Here is a 20,981-nt window from a genome sequence, read left to right on the forward strand (position 1 = left end):
AGAAAGAGACAGTGGTAATCTCACATCCATAAAAATAACATCACTCTAAAACACAATCACATCATACACTCACTCTGGGATCAGAAACATTTACAATAACTCTTGGAACCGACTCATTAAAATAAATGCAATCTTAGTCGTTGTTCTTCATTTGGGTTATTTATCTGATGCTCGATCATATCCTGGATACTCTTGTCCAGACTATTCCGTGCCATAGGGGGCGCTGTAGCTAAATGCTGACCGGCCAACCCAGGACCTGCTCCAAGGCACTTGATAAATAAGTGCAAGACTAGATCGGAAACTGTACTTGGGTATATTTACCTGTCGCAACAAGCCCATTACAGTTTTAAACACAAAAAGTACACAGTGAAATTGCCTTCTACAATTAAATGACATCCAATTTAAACCAGTAACAGGCAGTGATGGGTTTTGAGGTGCGGGGAGGCACGTTATAGGAATACTAGAAGAAACGTTTTCTAAAAAGTAAATTCACACTGGAAACCGTTTAGTATTTCTACGTGGTTGTATTAGATTACATTGATGTGTGAACGTGGGGTTTTATTGAAGTTCACTAACCCACAAGAGTGATCAATTCTAAACTATCATTAGCAATACATAGACACTGTTCTGGCTGTATATTACTACCCAAATCTATTGAAATGAATGAACGCTACTGCAAAAAACACCACTCCAAATCTGAACAAATTTGCCCACACCTTTATTTTGTAATTAAACCTGAAAAAAGAACTGCTAACATTATCAAAAACAGACAACTTTTATGATACATTTCGAAGCACCCTACCCATGACATCTGAACAGCAGGGAAAGAAAAATCAAAAAGGGTTATTTCACAGCATCAACAGCGGCGAGACAAATATCTGCGTATTCAGACGCTGCTCGTGAAAAATAACACACATTCACATTTACCAGATGTATAAAACATATACACAAGTTTACCCCAAGCATATCCCACTAGCTACCCTTGAGCAGTAACACTCCCTCCCTTCCTCCCACATGTTTCTGTCTATTCTGTGCCAACAGATTTCACACTGTGCAGCATTTCTCGTTTCGTTAGGAAATTTGAGAGGTACACTCAAAGCACTGAGACACTTCTGCACAGGAACACAGGCAGTTAAGTCAAGCAAATACAAAAAATACATATTTATAAAAGCATTTAAGACGGTTTGAAAAAAAATAAAATAAACATGTTTGATCCAGAGAAAGACAGACAGAAAGAGGGTTAATAGTCTTCAACTCCTGAGTCACGCTGCAACTGAATCTATCGCGTCCCCTGCTTTAGTAGAATAGACGGGTCAATATTTTTTTTTTTAAATAAAACCAATCGTCAAACATCCAAGGACTCAAAAATGAATTTCAACTTGGTGGATTCTCAGTCCAATTCTTTATTAGATCTCAAAATTGTTGAATGACTTCCAGCCAGATTCTAAAGCAAATCATTTCGTCGGCCTGTTGAACAAACTGTGTTCCCACAAATTTCAAATTTAAGGATTTAATCAAAAAGAAAGAGGATGATGTTTTCTTCCAATGATTAAATATACAATTAAAAATGCACACAGCCTATTTTTAATGATTCCACAGGCTTACAAACTTCACATGGGGAAAGACTATCTTGCGATCTCCGATTCAAAAACAGGATGAAGCCATGCACACTTGCTGGAGTTAGGGTGGTTTCGAGCTACACAAAGACTCTCAACTCTCCATCTCTCTCTCTACTGCTGCAAACCCTTACACCTTATTCATACATAAAAACAAGAAAAATATAAATCGGTTACCATAGAAATCAGCAATCCCACAGGAACAAAGCTGCTTCCCTCGCATTTACCTGGAGGGAAGCATTAACAAACAAGCACCTACCTTCACAAAAACTACCAACAGCTTTGAATAAAGGTTTTGATTAGAGCTACATACGTTGTGTGTGTCTGTGTTAGTTGTGACTCCTACCTTACCTTTATAAAAAACACACAACAAAACACAGACACCTCATATAAAAAGCCCTGAAAACTCAAAACTGAATCAGTAAGATGGTCCCCACTGAATTGAATCTTTGAATTAATTTGATCGTTTAACTTGTGTTATTTTAATTTGACAGAGTAATCTGTATTACAACATAGCCTGACACATTCTTTTAATTTGTTGACATTTTCGGGGGTCATTTCTTTGGCTGCCAAACTTACCTTTAGTTTGACAAAAACCTAAATCTGAACCCCTCCAAAACACGTACCCAACAAAAAAAATAAAAATCAGGGCAAGGGAGGGGTAAAGATATTTCAAATATCGGTTTGATTCACATTTTTTTGGCTGCTGCACAGAAGCAAAGAAAGCCAGAAGCCTATAAAAGTTTTGACACGAGAGGTCGTACATTTCTGTGAAGTTTACTTCTGCGGTTTGCCGTATCTCCACAGAAGAATTACTCTGAAGAAGTGGGCAAACATTAGAACGCAGAGAATGACACAGGATCAGTCGGACCTTGACTTCTCAATGGCCTGGTTGCTTAACAGCGCACTTTACAGCAACCAAACTCAAACCTGGGTCTAGCATTATAAACTTTAATAATAATAATAATAATAATAATAATAATAATAATAATAATATGACAACATCCTTTCATGAAAGACTCAGAGAGCTTCTATACAAACGGAGTTGCAATCTAATAGACATACATCTCAAACTTTGGGGTAAGACCATTATTTTAGTTGAAGAGCTGTATAGATGTAGGTACTTCAGGTACAGTACAACACATGCTCCCTCATCCTATAGCAGTCTTTAACCCCTTTATAAAATACCTAGCTTCTGCTAATAACCACACTAAGCTATTAGCCCTTCTAACAAAACCATCATTATATTGTATACTTTATATCATTCTAGATCAGTTTTACTTCTCACCCAAGTCCAACTTCGAGGTAAAGCTATAAGGATGAAGTTTGATTATCTTTTAAGTCAGCGTGTTTATTGGTTTGGTCAAGCGAGCTGTACGGACAGCTCTGGCCAAAGGTTTTGCATCACCCTGTAGAATGAACTCATTTTCCTTCATAAAGTGGAATGAAACCTTCTGAATAATGTTTTGTTAACATAGTGAACTACACTATGCTTGGTAGTTTTCCACAGAAACTGGCAAACTTCAAAATGTAACATTTCAAAATCTAACGTGAAATACTACTGTACTACTATTATGGCTTCTGGTAGACTTTTTTGTGATATTATTTTGTAGTTTCTTTAATTACAGGATGTTAAATAAAAGATCTAAATTATGTTCCTATAGTTTCTTTTTTTAAAGTCTCAAATTCTAGGTGACGCTAAACTTTTGCCCCCAGCTGTATTCTGCACGCATCTCTGTGTGGGTGAGAAAGTCTTCAAAGTATGTTTCAGTATTGTAATGAAAAGTCATCTCTCATGTAATGGATGCTTCCTGGTGCGCTGCACATTTGTGTATGAGAGATGCATTGCAAAATCTCTGTGTGTTTTGAGCCTGTCTACTAAACAATAAAACTGCTTTTTTAGGTTATTGCAAGCATCTGATTATTTTAGTGCGTAGCCAAAATCTTGCAATACCTACACTTATCAAAGACACCAGATTCCCTGCCCTTTTCCAGAATAGAAAGAAAACAAATGACAATTATATTTTCAACCCCAAACTACTCGCTGATCAAAAAAAAAAAAAAAAAAAACTTCTCTTTATAGTTTCCCCTGGAGTCTATTTCCTGGGGGCAGGCGGGGGAGGGAACATGAAGCTCATGATGGGAGGGGGCTGAGGGGGGTTGAACTGCTGAGCCATGAGAGGGAGGGGCGGGGCCCCGGTGTACTGAGGCTGCTCCTGAGGGGCCCCGCGGCTGTAGCTGGGGCCCTGCTCCCTGTGCTCCCGGGAGGAGGAGGTGGAGGAAGAGGAGGAGTGCTTATTGCTGTTGCTGCGCTCGCTCCCGCTGCCCCCCCGGCTGGAGGAGCCCCCCCCCCTCATGCGCCGCTCGCACTGATCCATGTACATCAGGTTCGGGTTGTTGGCGTCAGAGCCGCCGCCGCGATACCGCAGGCGACCACCTGGGGGAGACAAACACAAGGGTGGTGTGGTCAATTTAAAAGACGTACATTTAAAAACGCTTCTACATTAAAAACTACAAGGGATGGAAAAAAGACTTCCGTTGCATTGCGGTTTGATCCCTTCTAGTTTTTACTACCAGCTTGATTAGCCCCAGTGTGTCTAGGTAACAAGCTCAGGTGTGTCTTATTATTAAACTCCTAGTGAAACCAGGAATGGATCAAAATGGGAGTCTTTATTTCCATCCCTGTAGACAGACTTTGGTTGAAGGAGGTTTTTAGCTGATTTTATAGTGATGAGAGCTACAGTATATCCCAACTGCGATGAACAAAGAAAAAGATGACCCCATGACCACCTGCCCTCTCCCCGAGTTTGGGGTTCACTCACCACTGCCCCCGCCCCCTCTCCCCGAGTCAGCGAGCTGCAGTAGTTTGGGGTTCACTCACCACTGCCCGCCCCTCTCCCCGAGTCAGCGAGCTGCAGTAGTTTGGGGTTCACTCACCACTGCCCGCCCCCCTCTCCCCGAGTCAGCGAGCTGCAGTAGTTTGGGGTTCACTCACCACTGCCCGCCCCCCTCTCCCCGAGTCAGCGAGCTGCAGTAGTTTGGGGTTCACTCACCACTGCCCGCCCCCCTCTCCCCGAGTCAGCGAGCTGCAGTAGTTTGGGGTTCACTCACCACTGCCCCCGCACCCTCTCCCCGAGTCAGCGAGCTGCAGCAGTTTGGGGTTGACGGCCTGCCTGGCCTCCTGCAGCACTCGGACCAGGTCCCGGGCCTGGCGCAGGTTCCCGGGGGTGAAGAAGGTGTAAGCCGTGCCCTTCTTGGTGCTGCGCGCCGTGCGGCCGATGCGATGCACGTAGTCCTCCGAGGAGTTGGGGTAGTCGTAGTTAATCACGAACTTCACATCCTCCACATCTGAGGGGGGAGCAGAGACCAGCGGAGAGAAGCGAGAGGCACAGTGAGTGGAGAGGCAGAGCACTGGAACGATACTTTGCTATTCACTCAATCTGTGCATGCTGTGCCAAGCCTGTACTTTACATAGAAATCTGACTGCATGCAGGAGTACCAACCTGTAAGGGCTACTGATTAGCCCAGCTCTGCCTCTTCTGCACACTGATATGAACGCACTTACCTTCAGGAACCGACGAGAGACCACCAGTATTATTTTCTTTTGTATTTGGCCAACTAAATTCAATACATCACAGATGGAAATGACTCCTATTGCACAGCAGTTTCACTTATTATTATTAGTTTATTTAGCAGACGCCTTTATCCAAGGCGACTTACAGAGACAAGGGTGTGTGAACTATGCATCAGCTGCAGAGTCACTTACAACTACGTCTCACCCGAAAGACGGAGCACAAGGAGGTTAAGTGACTTGCTCAGGGTCACACAATGAGTCAGTGGCTGAGGTGGGATTTGAACCGGGGACCTCCTGGTTACAAGCCCTTTTCTTTAACCACTGGACCACACAGCCTCCTCATCCCAGGTTTTACTGCTACCAAGTTGATTAGCCCCAGTGTGTATAGGTAACAAGCTCAGGTGTGTCTTATTATTAAACTCCTTGTGAAATCAGGAATGGATCAAACTGCTGTGCAGCGGGAGTCTTATTTCCATCTCTGATACACTTCTTGCATCAGTTACTGTGTACGATTCTACCACAAGGACATATAAAGTACAGCTGCACTTTGTAGCTTATTTTCTGCAGGACACACTTACCCTTATTTAGAATCCAGTTAATGTTTTTATAAGCTAAATCCAAACATTTCTCTCTAGAGCTTTTTTGTAGTTCTGATAAATGATTTGTCATCTGCAGCACTGAATACTTACCAGGGCAATGGGAAGATAAGTGTTTTGTTAACTTGCAATAACAGCTAATGTAAAAATCAAATCACTAGTAACAATTCGAATATATATATATGACTATAAACTGCTTTTTCTGATTATAAAAAGTAATCAGTTTAAGAGCCTAAGCAACCCACAGACTATTCAGAAATGGGTATCGATATGTATTGTGTAATCCTGCACTGAACGGCTGATTCCCAATTAAATAATTAGGAATCCTAAGCAAGCGGTCAAAAATATATACTGTATAAAACCTTGAAAAACAAGAAAAATAAAATATATGGAAGATATATTCAAGAATATTTCTTAATGTTGAGGCTTTACCAGATCGATGCACGCTCCCTCCTTTGAAAAGACTCGCATATTTACAGAAACAAAACACACTCCAATAAGTATTGGGACAGATACCAGCAGTAGATCTGCATTTATTCATTCATTCGTCCCATTACTTCTTGGAGCGGAAGTGTGTGAATTTATCTAGTTTCTGTAGTCATGAGAGACACGGGCTAGCATGTGTGTGTGTCTGCGTCTGTATCTGGCTGTGTGTGTGTGTGTGTGTGTCTGTATCTGGCTATGTGTGTGTCTGTATCTGGCTCCGTGTGTGTGTGTGTGTCTGCGTCTGTCTGTGTGTGTGTGTGTGTGTGTCTGCGTCTGTCTGTGTGTGTGTGTCTGTATCTGGCTATGTGTGTGTGTGTCTGTATCTGGCTCCGTGTGTGTGTGTGTGTGTCTGCGTCTGTCTGTGTGTGTGTGTGTCTGCGTCTGTCTGTGTGTGTGTGTGTCTGCGTCTGTCTGTGTGTGTGTGTGTGTGTCTGCGTCTGTCTGTGTGTGTGTCTGCGTCTGTCTGTGTGTGTGTGTGTCTGCGTCTGTCTGTGTGTGTGTGTGTGTGTCTGCGTCTGTCTGTCTGTGTGTGTGTGTGTCTGCGTCTGTCTGTCTGTGTGTGTGTGTGTCTGCGTCTGTCTGTCTGTGTGTGTGTGTGTCTGCGTCTGTCTGTCTGTGTGTGTGTGTCTGCGTCTGTCTGTGTGTGTGTGTGTCTGCGTCTGTCTGTGTGTGTGTGTGTGTGTGTCTGTATCTGGCTGTGTGTGTGTCTGTCTGTCTGTGTGTGTGTGTCTGTGTCTGTGTGTCTGTATCTGGCTGTGTGTGTTGTATGTATGTATGTGTCTGTCTGTGTGTGTGTGTGTGTGTGTATGTATGTGTGTGGGGAGTATGCATCGCTAGCCCCAGGCAGCATTAAGTCCCCACATGCTTGATTTGTGATTGAATATAAACGCGTCTTGTTCACACTCGCTGCGCCGGACAGCGGTCCTTAGGAAGGCCTCATGCTTCTCTGCGGTCCCATCCAGTGACATTTCATTTGGGGGGGGGGGGGGGAGGGGGGGTAGATCTGAATTGTAAAGTGGCGAATCTGATCGTTTTGTTTGGCTGGGAGTTTTTTTTTTTCTTTTTCTTGAACGGTAGGGGAACATAATTCACGCTACAGTTCATGAAAAATTGCTCTTAATTGTATTATCACTTGTACTGTGATACTTGAAATGTATTTGCTTACGATTGTAAGTCGCCCTGGATAAGGGCGTCTGCTAAGAAATAAATAATAATAATAATGAACAAGCTGGTTGGGTTTTGTGAAAGTGGGGGTGGGTTTGGTGGGACGCTCTGCATCAACTGCCCCTAGCTGTATTGTTGAATTCTCATTGAATTCTTGGCAGTTTCTTTTGTTTTTTTTTGGGGGGGGGGGGGGGAGAAGTGAAGTGAAGTGAAGCTGCTGCAGTCTGTTTCTCATTACAGTGAAGGGCTGGGAAAAGGACACTGCCGCTTACGGAGAGTGAAATCCTCTTTTAAAGACAAACAGCCTCCTTCCTTTGAAACAGCATCAAGAGAAAGGAAGAGGGAGAGGGAGATTGAGAGAGATCCCATTGCAGTACCACGAACACCAGCTGTAAAGGTGGAATGACACACTGATCTCCCCATCTAGATCTCAGGACATGCAGGTCGCGATGCGATACATGCGGTGGGCTGCTTGCAAGATGCATAAATAATAACCAAGTGTTCATTTAATGATGGACCACTTTGGTAGACTAATTAAATGATATAGGGAGAGTATGTACACATATCAACTGTGAACCACTCTGAACTACAATGAGCTGTGCTGTGGTCTTGATACACAGTGAATCAGTGCGACTACAGTTCCCAGAATGCCTCCTCCTGCGGCAGTGGTGCGGGATGCTGGGAGCTGTAGTTCTTTAACTACAATGATATGCTGTGGTCTTGTATCCCAATACAAACGATACAGACCTTGATGCATCGTGTATAGAAAGCATTGCGATTCATCGATACACAGCGAAATCGCTACACCCCTATAAGACTTAAGAAATAAGACTTTCAAAACTTGAGAGAAAAACCCTGCATAGCTGATTGCACACAAGGAAATCATTTCTTTCACTTCTCTCTCTCCCACACACAGACAGACAGACAAACAGCATCTGAAAGGCTCTTGGTATAAACAAACAGGGCTACGATTTTCCGGTTTAAAAACACTATGCAATCCACTTAAGAGTTAAAATTAAAACAAAAAAAATCTATAAAAATGTGGATAAATGCATTTGATTGACAATCTAAATAGAACCCTACCTCCTGTTACCTGTTCTATTTTCTAGAATTTCACTTTAATTTGTACAAGAAAGAACACACAAACACATCGTTAGACAGTCAATTGATAGCAGTAAGAATTGGACAGACAGAGACAGACAGACAGAGTGCAAACTATCTAGTATCCATACTCACCCTAGCAGAGGTGCAGGTAACAGGGTATCCCGAACAGCCCTCCCAAAATTGTTCGGCAGCCCATGGGGACAGGATGGGGGGGGGGGGGGGGGTGGATAGTGGGGTGTACCCCACTTTGGGATGGTGCGATCCTCCCGTTCATCCCCCCCACTCCCAAGAGGATTTGTCGAAGTGTACGAGACTAAGTGCTTAACTGTCTTGCTCCGTGGAATTTGCAATAACACTTTATTTTCTTTATTCGCTCACTCCTCCTAACTAGAAATCCGCTCTCTAGAAATCACAGCCCTAAGCGTTTGAAGCGTTTAAAATACAACAGCTTCTACATAAACAGATTGTGTGTTAATACCAGGTTTTCATCTGCTTTTTTTAACCTGGCTACCTGTAATCAAGTTGAAGGCGTATTTCATTCTCTTGCTCTCTTCGTATGACGCAGCAAAGAGTGCAAGAGAATGAAACACACTCTCAACTTGATTAGAGGCAGCCAGCGGACACTTGAAGACAAGCATTTTGTGCATCACACGTACGGAACAAGAGTTTGCCATTATCTGTTGCGTACTGTGTTTGAAATCCATCCGGAAGTGTAGCCTGCAGTCACACGCACACACAGGAGACACACACACACGCTGGAGGCAGTGTGAGAGGCAGCGGGTCAACACCAGAGCTCAGAGAGTCAAGCCAGCCGGCAGCAGTAACAAGAAACAGACAACTGGGGCTGTGGTGGGGGGGTGGGGGGTGACTGTGGAGTTTAAAATGTCTGGGTCCCTTTTGCAGTTTTTTTTTTTTTTAGGCGAGATGTACAAAGAAGCATTCGGCTACACTCTCAGCGAACACGCAGAGGGAGAGTGTATCACACACGCACACACCAGCGAGAGAGACACAGAGAGAGAGGGAGCGAGAGTGTGTGTGTGTTCCAGCACAGTCCTCCCCTCTGCAGCACCAGCATTGGACAGACCTGGATTGTGATCCGCCAGGACCAGACATGACAGGAGGAGGAGAGGAGGGGAAAGGGGAGCCGGGAGAGGGGGCGGTAAGGGAGCCCGGCACTGCGTATTGCACAGCCCTTTACTCCCAGGCCTGCCTGCCTTCTTCTTCTTCAGGGGAATCGCAGGCAAAGTGAATCAGATTCTCTGGCTGGGGCTAAATCTTCACAGGGGCGGGAGGGATATAAACCAATGCAGTTTGAAAAGGGGAAATTGTGATAAAAAAGGGGTAACTGAAAACGCAATACAAAAAAGGGTTCGGTCTGGTTCGTCTAAACTGATTTTAATATCTCAATCCTAACATTGTATGCGATGCAAAGCGTCTGGCCATAGCTGTGCCAGTCAAACAGCTCTCTGGTACGGAGACAGCGTTTCTGGTTTGTGTATTGAATGGTAAGGGGAGAAACGGCCTGTTTCTTTAACTATAAAAAAAAACTAGAAAAACAGAAAAAAATGTGGGATAGAGCGAGGTCTAGATACAGCAAACCTCTCAGCTGATGCTGCAAATCAACTGTCAGATGGCTAAAGCTGCAATCAAAACTAAAAGTGTCGAACCTGAAGAGGCGTGGCGGGCTTGCAAGAGGCAGAGAGCAGGCTGGGACGAGAGAGCTGCACAGTGGCCCCTCCCCCTCCTGGAACATACTGCTCCAACCCGCCCCCAATGGCAGGCAGAGCTGGGATTGATTAATCGGGCCTGCTTTCTCCACTCCTCATCTGGGGCGCTCGATTAGTCATGCCTAGGTCCTGGTGCAAAGCCAGGGCCTGTACGCTTCAAGTGCAGGGAGGAACTTGGAAAACAAAATCAAATAATAATAATACAAAAACGAGAATAATAAAAATGACATTTAATTTAAAAATAAATAAATAATAATTTAAAAAAGACACACACACACAAAAAAAAGATTCGGTTAAAATGTTTTTGTCATCATGTGGGGAAGATCATGCTATATATATATATTTTTTTTATCAATATTTACTCTACTTCCAAATACTATCCAACAGTTATTTTTTGTTTTAAACTATTATTACATGTTTTCTTTCTTTTTTTAGCCTACTGTTTTGTTTTAAAAATCCTATTTTATTTCCTGTTTAAGTTTTTTCTCCAGACGCACGCGACCCCCGAAATCAACACGTACCTAATCCACGAGACGCCACGTCCGTCGCGATGAGGATCGGAGCCTTCCCGCTGCGGAATTCTGAAAAAAATTAAAAACATCTTATACCTAATTCAGCAGGCCTGAAACTCACTCACTAGCCCTGCACCCAGTCCTGTGTGTCTCAGTCTCATCTCAGTGTGTATCTCACTGTGTCTCAGTGTGTCTGGCAGCTTGTCTCACTGTATCTGTTATACCTAGTTCACAAGGTCTGAAACTCACTCACTAGCCCTGCACCCAGTCCTGGGTTTCAGAACCATCCTTGCTTAGGTACATTAGACTGCATACAGACCTCTGGTCAATTCCAATTGTAACCGTGTCATTTGTAATGAACTGCAATGATGTAATTACACTTGACCCTTGACACCGTGTTTGTATTTGTAGCAGTGTTTGTAGTTGTTATTTAGGCACACTGCTGCTGCATCTGTAATGATAATTATAGCTGTCTGGCTCCGCCCCCTTGTTAATGATCTCTGTGGTAATGGTACCTGCCCCCAGGCCTGGCTCCGCCCCCTTGCTAATGATCTCTGTGGTAATGGTACCCCGCCCCCAGGCCTGGCTCTGCCCCCTTGTTAATGATCTCTGTGGTACCTGCCCCCAGGACTGGCTCCGCCACCTTGCTAATGATCTCTGTGGTAATGATACCCGCCCCCAGGCTTGGCTCTGCCCCCTTGTTAATGATCTCTGTGGTACCTGCCCTCAGGCCTGGCTCCGCCCCCTTATTAATGATCTCTGTGGTACCTGCCCTCAGGCCTGGCTCCGCCCCCTTGTTAATGATCTCTGTGGTAATGGTACCTGGCCTCAGGCCTGGCTCCGCCCCCTTGTTAATGATCTCTGTGGTAATGGTACCTGCCCTCAGGCCTGGCTACGCCCCCTTGTTAATGATCTCTGTGGTAATGGTACCTGCCCTCAGGCCTGGCTACGCCCCCTTGTTAATGATCTCTGCTCACCTGTTAGCACCCAGTCCCTCTCAGGCTGGCTCTTGTCTCCGTGGATACACATGGCGGGCCACCTGTACGGAAATAAAAAGATCACATAAATAAGTGAGCCAGACATGCTCTGAGGCACGCACTCCAAAAACACAGCCCAGGGAGGAAGCAGGCAGTCTCCACTCTCCGGGGTTCAGAGAGGCAGTCTCCACTCTCCGGGGTTCAGAGAGGCAGTCTCCACTCTCCGGGGTTCAGAGAGGCAGTCTCCACTCTCCGGGGTTCAGAGAGGCAGTCTCCACTCTCCGGGGTTCAGAGAGGCAGTCTCCACTCTCCGGGGTTCAGAGAGGCAGTCTCCACTCTCCGGGGTTCAGAGAGGCAGTCTCCACTCTCCGGGGTTCAGAGAGGCAGTCTCCACTCTCCGGGGTTCAGAGAGGCAGTCTCCACTCTCCGGGGTTCAGAGAGGCAGTCTCCACTCTCCGGGGTTCAGAGAGGCAGTCTCCACTCTCCGGGGTTCAGAGAGGCAGTCTCCACTCTCCGGGGTTCAGAGAGGCAGTCTCCACTCTCCGGGGTTCAGAGAGGCAGTCTCCACTCTCCGGGGTTCAGAGAGGCAGTCTCCACTCTCCGGGGTTCAGAGAGGCAGTCTCCACTCTCCGGGGTTCAGAGAGGCAGTCTCCACTCTCCGGGGTTCAGAGAGGCAGTCTCCACTCTCCGGGGTTCAGAGAGGCAGTCTCCACTCTCCTGGGTTCAGAGTGGCAGTTTAGGGAGGAAGCAGGCTGTTTCTCACTCACCCGTCTCTCCTCATTCTGCGGGTCAGCTCATCACAGCGCTTCTTCGTCTCCACGAAGATGATGGTCTTGTTCTCCTTCTCGGCCATGATCTCCTCCATCAGCTGGAGCAGTCTGGGAGAGAGAGAGGGAGAGAGGGGAGTGTGAGAGAGGGAACAAGAGAAAAGAGTGTGGGAGGAAAGAGACTATAGCAGTGTCTCAGTGTATATCTCTCTCTCTCACTTGCTGTCCTTGTCGCTCTCCTGGCACACATCCACTATCTGCAGGATGTTGTGGTTGGCGCTCAGCTCCAGCGCCCCCACGTTGATCTGCACCGCGTCCCGCAGGAAATCCTCCGCCAGCTGCCTCACCTCCTTGGGCCAGGTAGCGCTCCACATGAGGGTTTGGCGATCCGGCTGGAGAAGGGAGAGGAATAAAACAGTGAGGGAAAGGGTGAGAAGGAGGCAAAAGAAAAAAGGGGGAGAGGAGAAAGATGGCAAGAGAAGTAGGGAGAGGGTGGGGAATAACGAGGAGATGGGACAGGGGGATGGATAGTGCAGTAAGAGAGAAGCGGTCAGTGAGAGGAGAAAGATAAAGAGGGAAGGGTTACAGAGGAAGGGAAAGGGAGAGACGATGAATACAAGTGGGGGGAGGGGGAATGGTGAGGGAGAGTGGGGGAGAGAGAGAGAGAGAGACTAGATTTATGACAGAAATACCACTAGGCACTCAATTAGTCATCACACTGCAGTGTATTATTTAATTCACAGGGGCTCAGGGGGAGGGTGTGTGTGTGTGTGCGCGTGCATGTGTATGTCTCTGTGTGTATGTCTCAGTGCAGGCCGCCCCAGCTCTCTCACCCTGGTTTGTGTCTCTGTATGTACGTATGTATGCAGTCTGTAGAGTTGCAGGCAGCCCCAGCTCTCTCACCCTGATCTGCTCGATGATCTTGCGGATCTGGGGCTCGAAGCCCATGTCCAGCATCCTGTCAGCCTCGTCCAGAACCAGGTAGGTGCAGCGGTTCATGGTCGTCTTCCCAGCCTCCAGGAAATCAATGAGCCGGCCGGGGGTAGCAATGCAGACCTCTACACCTGAGAGAGAAGGAGAAGGAGAGAGACAGGTTAGTCACCCAGCATCCACAGGGCTAGAAATAAGACTCCCGCTGCACAGCAGTTTGATCCATTCCTGGTTTCTCTAGGAGTTTAATAAGAGTAGGAGAGAGAGAGATATTGTGGTTAAGCTGATTTTTTTTTTTTTCAAAAGAAAAAAAACTAAAAACTAAAACAAAATATGCATCAGTCAGTGGCCCCCCACCTCTCTCCAGGTCCCTGATCTGCGGGCCCCTGGGGGCCCCCCCGTAGATGCAGGTGCTCTTGATGCGGGACGTCTTCCCGTACTCGTATGCCACCTGCTGAACCTGCTGCGCAAGCTCACGCGTCGGAGCAAGGACCAGACACTGCAAAGATAGGAGAGAGAGATTAACACTGATATGCATCTATGGCCAAATGTTTTCCATCACCCTCGATGCATTTTATTTTATTTTTAATTTGGTGGTCGCCAATTATTTTTATTGTTTTCTCCCCAATTTAGTAACGTCCAATTATTTTTAGGCTCAGCCCACCGCTACCACCCCTGCGCTGACTCAGGAGGGGCGAAGACGAACACACACTGTCCTCCGAAGCGTATGCCGTCAGCCGACCGCTTCTTTTACACACTGCAGACTCACCATGCAGCCACTCAGAGTTACAGCATCGGAGGACAACGCAGCCCTGGGCAGCTTACAGGCAAGCCTGCAGGCGCCCGGCCAGACCACAGGGGTCGCTGGTGCGCGGTGAGCCGAGGACACCCTGGCCGACCTAACCCTCCCTCCCCCCGGACGACGCTCGGCCAATTGAGCGCCGCCCCCTGGGAGCTCCCGTCCTCGGTCGGCAAAGGAATAGCCTGAACTCGAACTCGCGATGTCCAGACTATAGAGCGCATCCTGCACTCGACACGGAGCGCCTTTACTGGATGCGACACTTGGAAGCCCCGTCACCCTCTATGTAGAATTAACTAAAAAGTGGAATGAAACCTGCTGAATAACGTTACGTTAACATATTGAATTACACACCAGCGCTTTGTAGTTGCCAGATACTGAATGAAAACAAACCGACAAAAGTTTCACATTTTGAAATACTACTGGACTGCTATTGCGGTATCATTTTGCAGTTTCTTTTGATTACATCACAATGTTAAATAAAATATCTAAAACGTATGGGTTATTTATTTACTTTTTAAATGACGTCCCAATCCTAAAATTCTAGGCGGTGATGCAACCAGGAATTCTCTTTTTGGAGTCTGTACTTGGCAATGGGCAGACATAGGAGCAACTTTACACTGCGGTAAGGTCTCAGTGTTCAGACGTCTCACGTTGTTTTTACTGGTAACTCACCATTCTGTTAAACAAGATTGCCTCCGTGGTATCTCAAGTATGTCTGGGGGTGGAGAAGGTGCTGTGTGTGTGTGTGGTGGGGGAGGGGTCTGATAAGCTTGGTTAGATAGGAAGAAACTGGTTTTGACCAGTTTAGAGAAGCTGCCTAAGTTACTCCTCTGAAACGTGGTGCTGTGGGTGTGATGCTCGTTGGAGGGGTGATAGTATGTAATTGTCTGTATGATAATGAATGGTTGCTTTCCTTCCAGTATAAATAGAAACTGTAAAAGCAAAATCCTTTGTAACTTTCATTGCTGTTGAGTTTCACCCAGTACTTTTGGATGCATTTTACTGTAATACTTCTTTTTGGAATAAAACTATCGGATAATGGGATAAAGACTTCACTGAACTTTACTGAACCTACAGAGTCGTTTGATTATTTTTTGTGTGCTCTTTTGTATTAGTTTTTAGGGTTTTTTAACTGTGCTGTTTGAATGATCCGTCTCTTTTTTGCCGTTGATTTTAGAATCAACGCTGCCTTCTCTTGCCGAGACCCCCTTGCAAACGAGATGCCTCTCTCATGGGTTAAATCCTGGCTGAACACAATGAATCAGACGAATGTGAAAATCAACCATGTTACACGTGGTTTCAGCTAATTAAACACACGTGTATTTCACCTTGTCGTGCATTTCAATTAGCTATGCGGTGTTTGCAAAAAGCCTTGACAAACACGAATCACAGAATTATAAAATCCCGATTTGAAATGGCACGCTTTGCATCCGGTCGCGCGTTTTCACTTAGGAAACGAAACAGTGACAGGACTACCCGAAATTAACTTTATTTAAACCTAATTGCGATTCAATTCAGCTTGCAGTAACATGCGCTTGTTTACAATGAGAGCCCGCCCCCTCACCCCAGCTCAGCACACTTACAATGGGCCCGTCCCCTCTCTCCAGGTACGGCTGGTGGTTGATGTGAACTATAGCTGGCAGGAGGTACTGTGGAGAAAACAAGACAGACTCACATTACACAGCTTCAATATCCTATTATTATGTGCAATCTTTATTTCACCAGGCTCACTAGAACTAATCAGGTTTAGAAACTCACACTAGCCCTGCTGCTGCTGCACCCAGTCCTGATGTTCAGAACTCCCCTCAATGAAGGGGAGTTCTGAACCCCAGGACTGGGTGCAGCAGCAGCAACAGGGCTAGTGTGAGTTTTTAACCCTGCTAAAACTCTGGGCTCCTGATCATTTCAATATTAATAATACTAGACTTCATTGAGGGGAGCTCTGAACCCTGGGACTGGGTGCAGCAGCAGGGCTAGTGCCAATTTCCAAGTCTGCTTCTGAAAAGACTCCCTATAGCTCACCGCCAGTGTCTTCCCCGAGCCAGTCTGCGCGATGCCCACCATGTCCCTGCCACTTAGCGCCAGTGGGAAGCCCTGAGCCTGGATAGCGGTGGGCTCTGAGAAACTCTGCTCCACCAGCACATCTATAACATACTCTGAGAGAGAGAGGGAGAGAGGGGGCTGTGAGACAGAGAGGAGATACACACCCCAGCACATCCAGAACATACTCTGAGAGAGTACACACACACACACCCCCCAAAGCACATCCAGAACATACTCTGAGAGAGGGAGAGAGGGGGGCTGTGAGACAGAGAGGAGATACACACACACACACACCCCCAGCACATCCAGAACATACTCTGAGAGTCAGAGAGAGAGAGAAAGAGAGAGGAGAGAGGCTGAGAGAGAGAGAGGCTGTGAGAAGACACATACACACACACACACACCAGCACATCCAGAATATACTCAGAGAGAGAGAGAGAGAGAGAGAGAGAGAGAGACTGTGAGAGAGAGGAGACACACACACACACCAGCACATCCATAACGTACTCTCAGAGAGAGAGAGATCGAGAGGGGCTGTGAGAGAGAGGAGACACACACACACACCCCAGCACATCCAGAACATACTCTCAGAGAGAGAGAGAGAGAGAGAGAGAGGGGGGCTGTGAGAGAGAGAGGAGACACACACACACTGTCTACTGTCTGGATCGAGGTAGGTTCACTGAAACATCAAGAACTTACTCTGAGAGACAGGGGAGAGCGAGACAGAGGAGAGAGGACACACACACACACACACACACACACACACACACACACACACACACACAGGGTCTGTACTCACGAGGGAAGTGTGCCTGATGGAATTTAGACACTGGTTTGGGACAGCCGTTTCCTCGGACAGTGATCTCTTTCTTCTTGCGAAACTCCTCCACCTCATACTGACCAAGGGGAACAAAGGAAAAAAAAATACTCACATACTTTTCATATTTAAAATTATATGTAACAGCAAACTGTTTAACTTGTTCTGTGTGAAGCACAGTAAAAAATACACTCTCTCTGCACAGTCCGTCCCCCCCTCCCCCCCCCCCCCACCCCCCACCCCCCACATTGCTTTACATGGGGGAAGAAATGGCGTTCGGCTCATATGAGGCTATCATGCATTTGCTTGCTAGTCTTCCACATGTACCCATAGACAAAAAGATAGATATAAAGACTAGAATAGTTTTTTTTTTTTTTTTAATCTGTCCCCATATAACGTTTCCATGCATGAAAGGGCTAATGACTAATATTCAGGGGCTAACCAAGCTGGTAGTAAAACCTGGAATGGGTGAAGCTGCTGTGCAATAGGAGTCATACTTCCATCCTTGAATAAGACTCCCGTTGCACAGCAGTTTGATCCGGTCCTGGTTTCACTGTGAGTTTAATAATAAGACACACCTGAGCTTGTTACATAGACACACTGGGGCTAATCAAGATGGTAGCAGTAAAACCTGGAATGAATCACACTGCTGTGCAATAGGAGTCTTAATTTCCCTCTCACCTGGGTCATGCGCTCCACCTCGGGATGCTCTTTGTAGAAGTTCTTCTCGAATTTGGGCAGCTCGTCCAGGTTCCACTTCTTCTTACGCAGTCGCTCCCCCGGGTTCCCAAATTTCTGGGGAGGGGGCCCGCCACGGCTCGACCCGAAACGAGGGCTGGAGGGGGAGGGGGGCTGCTATTATCATTGGATTATTATTTATTTGGCAGACACCTTTCTCCAAGGCGACTTACACAGGTGCTACAGGTAAGTACAGGGTTACAATGGGGCAGCAGTGTGGAGTCGTGGTTAGGACTCTTGACCAGAGGGTCGTGGGTTCAATCCCAGGTGGGGGACACTGCTGCTGTACCTCTGAGCAAGGTACTTTACCTAGATTGCTCCAGTAAAAACCCAACTGTATAAATGGGTAATTGTATGTAAAAATAATGTGTAAAGATTAATGTAATTGTATGTAAAAATAATGTGATATCTTGCAACAATTGTAAGTCTCCCTGGATAAGGGTGTCTGCTAAGGAAATAAATAAATACATAAATAATAATAATAATAATAATAATAATAATACAATGCAAGATTCATATTTAAATAGTGTAGTTTACATTACGTGCAAATACCACTACTGAAATACAATATCAGCTAGGATGCAACAAGTTAGGATACAATGAGCTTTGTTCATGTTGTATTGCTTTTTCAAAATCAAACGTTCTGGCTTTTAATATTTTGGTTTTCAGGACAAGTGGACCAGTGAGGTTCACTTTAGCTTTTCCCTCAATTATTGACAGAGCTGTAAAGCTACCCTAATCTCACCAGATGCATTGCGATATATCGTATCGTGCTGATTGCATCACCTACAATTTTAGGATTGAGACATAATTAAAAATAAACTATATGAACATAATTTTGATCTTTTATTTAACATCATGTAATCAAAGAAACTACAAAATGATATCGCAAAAAAAAAAAAAAAAAAATCTACTTGAATCCATAATAGTAGTAGATTAGTATTTCATGTTGGATTTCAAAATGTCACATCTTTTCAATTTGTCAGTTTTCCATTAAGTATATATGGTAAAACTACAAAGCGGTTTGCAATTCAAGCTTTTACGTTACCATGTATAAATATTATTCTTATATCACAGAAATGCATTGTCTGTACAGTACAATCTAGGCCTATTTCTCTGTGAGAGGAATGTATATCTCTGAAGCATTAAAAATAAAAACCACTTTTTTTAAATCTGTTCCTAATTGTTTTGCTTACCCTCCTCGGTCTCGTCCACGGTCTCTAGAATCGAAAGATCCGCCTCTCATTTTTAAAGTAAACACAAAAAAATTCTAAATTGAACTAAATTAATAATAATAATAAACAATAATCCCACCACCTTAAATCTAACTTTATAATTAAAATAAAAAGTTATGGATTCTGGTCTTTTTTTTTTTCTTCCTCCGTTTGAAATAATTATAAAAAGTACTCTGTTTATCTGCTAGCCATAGTGCCCATGTTTGACATAACTCAATAAATATCGTTACTCCGAAATAAAAAACAGCACGACGCTGGTTTCGTTAGCGAGCGAACGCAACTAACAAAAACGGATTTTCAGGAGTTGAAAAAAAACGTGTTTTTTTCGGTATTTATTTTGTATTTTGATTCAAAGTCGCTCCCAAACTACACCACCACAACAACAACAACAAGATCTCTCACAATAAAATGGCGGCTCGCTTGCTCAATATCCAAACAGCGCCAGTGGAAAAAAACAGTAAAAAGGCGTATCTCTACTCAAGGACACTGGGTCTGCGTCTAGTTGAGGGCGTAACAAGGTCCCGGAATACCGCCCGCCGGCGCAGCCTGTTTCTCTCCTACACGTAGCTCACGTTGGTCACTTTAAACTACGTAGTAAATTGTACTTAATTTAATCTTGAATAGCAATCTTTTTGCCTCACGGTGCCACAAGCCGCTGCAATGTACGTGCAGGCATCAGGGTTTTAAAGCAGTCTCCAATGAGATATTGGCTTGCTTCCACATTTTAGACTTTCTTTTGTTGGTGGTGCAGTTTGTTTACATTCTCCAGTGGTCGCTTCAGCTGTGGGTGCACAAATATACTGCTCCGTGCTGCATGATTTTATTTGTTTATTTAGCAGACGCCTTTATCCAAGGCTATTTACAGAGACTAGGGTGTGTGAACTATGCATCAGCTGCAGAGTCACTTACAACTACGTCTCACGTGAGAGACAGAGCACAAGGAGGTTAAGTGACTTGCTCAGGGTCACACAATGTCAGTGGCTGAGGTGGGATTTGAACCGGGGACCTCCTAGTTACAAGCCCTTTTCTTTAACTACTGGACCACACAGCCTCCATATATCACTGTGGTATTTTTAACAGGAGAAAACTAACTAAACAAAATATGTAAAAAACTTTTTTTATTTAAATGTTACCATATTTGTAAACACACAATTTAGGGTCCCTATTTATGTATGTACCCAATGAAAACATTTTTAGTAAAATTTATCAGAACACAGTAGTTTTCATAAAATGGGCTACTTAAAAAAAAAAAAAAAAATTACAAATATAAAACGTTCTTTTAAGCATGACAGAGAGCTACTGACTCAGTAGTCATTGGGAAAAGTCTTATTTACAGTAATCATAACAGTAAAATAAGGTTCGTGATTTATAAAGTGTGACTCTTGATCGGAGGGTCGTGGGTTCAATCCCAGGTGGGGGACACTGCTGCTGTACCCTTGAGCAAGGTACTTTACCTAGATTGCTCCAGTAAAAACCCAACTGTATAAATGGGTAATTGTGTGTAAAAATAATGTGATATCTTGTAACAAATGTTATCTTGTAAATATGAAATAAAAGGTTACATGTAATCATACCACATCTCTCAACTTTCTGAGATATTAAAATCCTTTAACATTAGGAACTCAGTAAATCAGCTGCATTGGTTGTATCAGTATTTTTATTAAATAAATATTAAAGCGTGGATAAAACACAACATACTTTTTTTTTCTTTTTTTTTTTACACAATTAAATTCAACACAAATAAATAAAAATCTCCCTCTCCCATCACTCCTCTCCCCTCCTCTCTACCTGCTCCCCTCTCCCATCACTCCTCCTCTCTCTCTTCTTCTCTCTACCTGCTCCCCTCTCCCATCACTCCTCTCCCCTCCTCTCCTCTCTACCTGCTCCCCTCTC

At 44.9% G+C, this 20,981-nt stretch overlaps 1 protein-coding gene across 1 annotated transcript; it reads right to left on the bottom strand.

Moving 5' to 3' along the window:
- Window positions 1–702: 702 nt before the first annotated feature.
- Window positions 703–19,504, bottom strand: LOC117433200 (probable ATP-dependent RNA helicase DDX17). Its single transcript, XM_059016202.1, has 13 exons — window positions 19,050–19,504; window positions 17,797–17,950; window positions 17,098–17,194; window positions 16,278–16,411; window positions 15,839–15,904; window positions 13,811–13,952; window positions 13,427–13,587; window positions 12,743–12,915; window positions 12,524–12,634; window positions 11,757–11,818; window positions 10,789–10,848; window positions 4,728–4,964; window positions 703–4,053 (listed from the first exon to the last, which is right to left on the bottom strand). The coding sequence occupies exons 1-13, from the start codon at window positions 19,097–19,099 to the stop codon at window positions 3,713–3,715; spliced, it is 1,788 nt and encodes a 595-aa protein (XP_058872185.1). The 5' UTR covers window positions 19,100–19,504; the 3' UTR covers window positions 703–3,712.
- Between the last annotated feature and the right edge of the window lie 1,477 nt (window positions 19,505–20,981).

Source organism: Acipenser ruthenus, chromosome 52 (assembly GCF_902713425.1).
Source record: "Acipenser ruthenus chromosome 52, fAciRut3.2 maternal haplotype, whole genome shotgun sequence".
In the NCBI taxonomy this organism is placed as follows: domain Eukaryota; kingdom Metazoa; phylum Chordata; class Actinopteri; order Acipenseriformes; family Acipenseridae; genus Acipenser; species Acipenser ruthenus.

Excerpts from the sequence above, each read along its gene's own strand:
- LOC117433200 (XM_059016202.1), bottom strand. The coding sequence starts at position 19,099 with ATGAGAGGCGGATCTTTCGATTCTAGAGACCGTGGACGAGACCGAGGA. Across the intron at positions 13,588-13,810 it reads GATCAGGGACCTGGAGAGAG|GTGTAGAGGTCTGCATTGCT; the intron begins GTGGGGGGCCAC and ends CTTCTCTCTCAG. Across the intron at positions 10,849-11,756 it reads GAGGGACTGGGTGCTAACAG|AATTCCGCAGCGGGAAGGCT; the intron begins GTGAGCAGAGAT and ends AATTTTTTTCAG.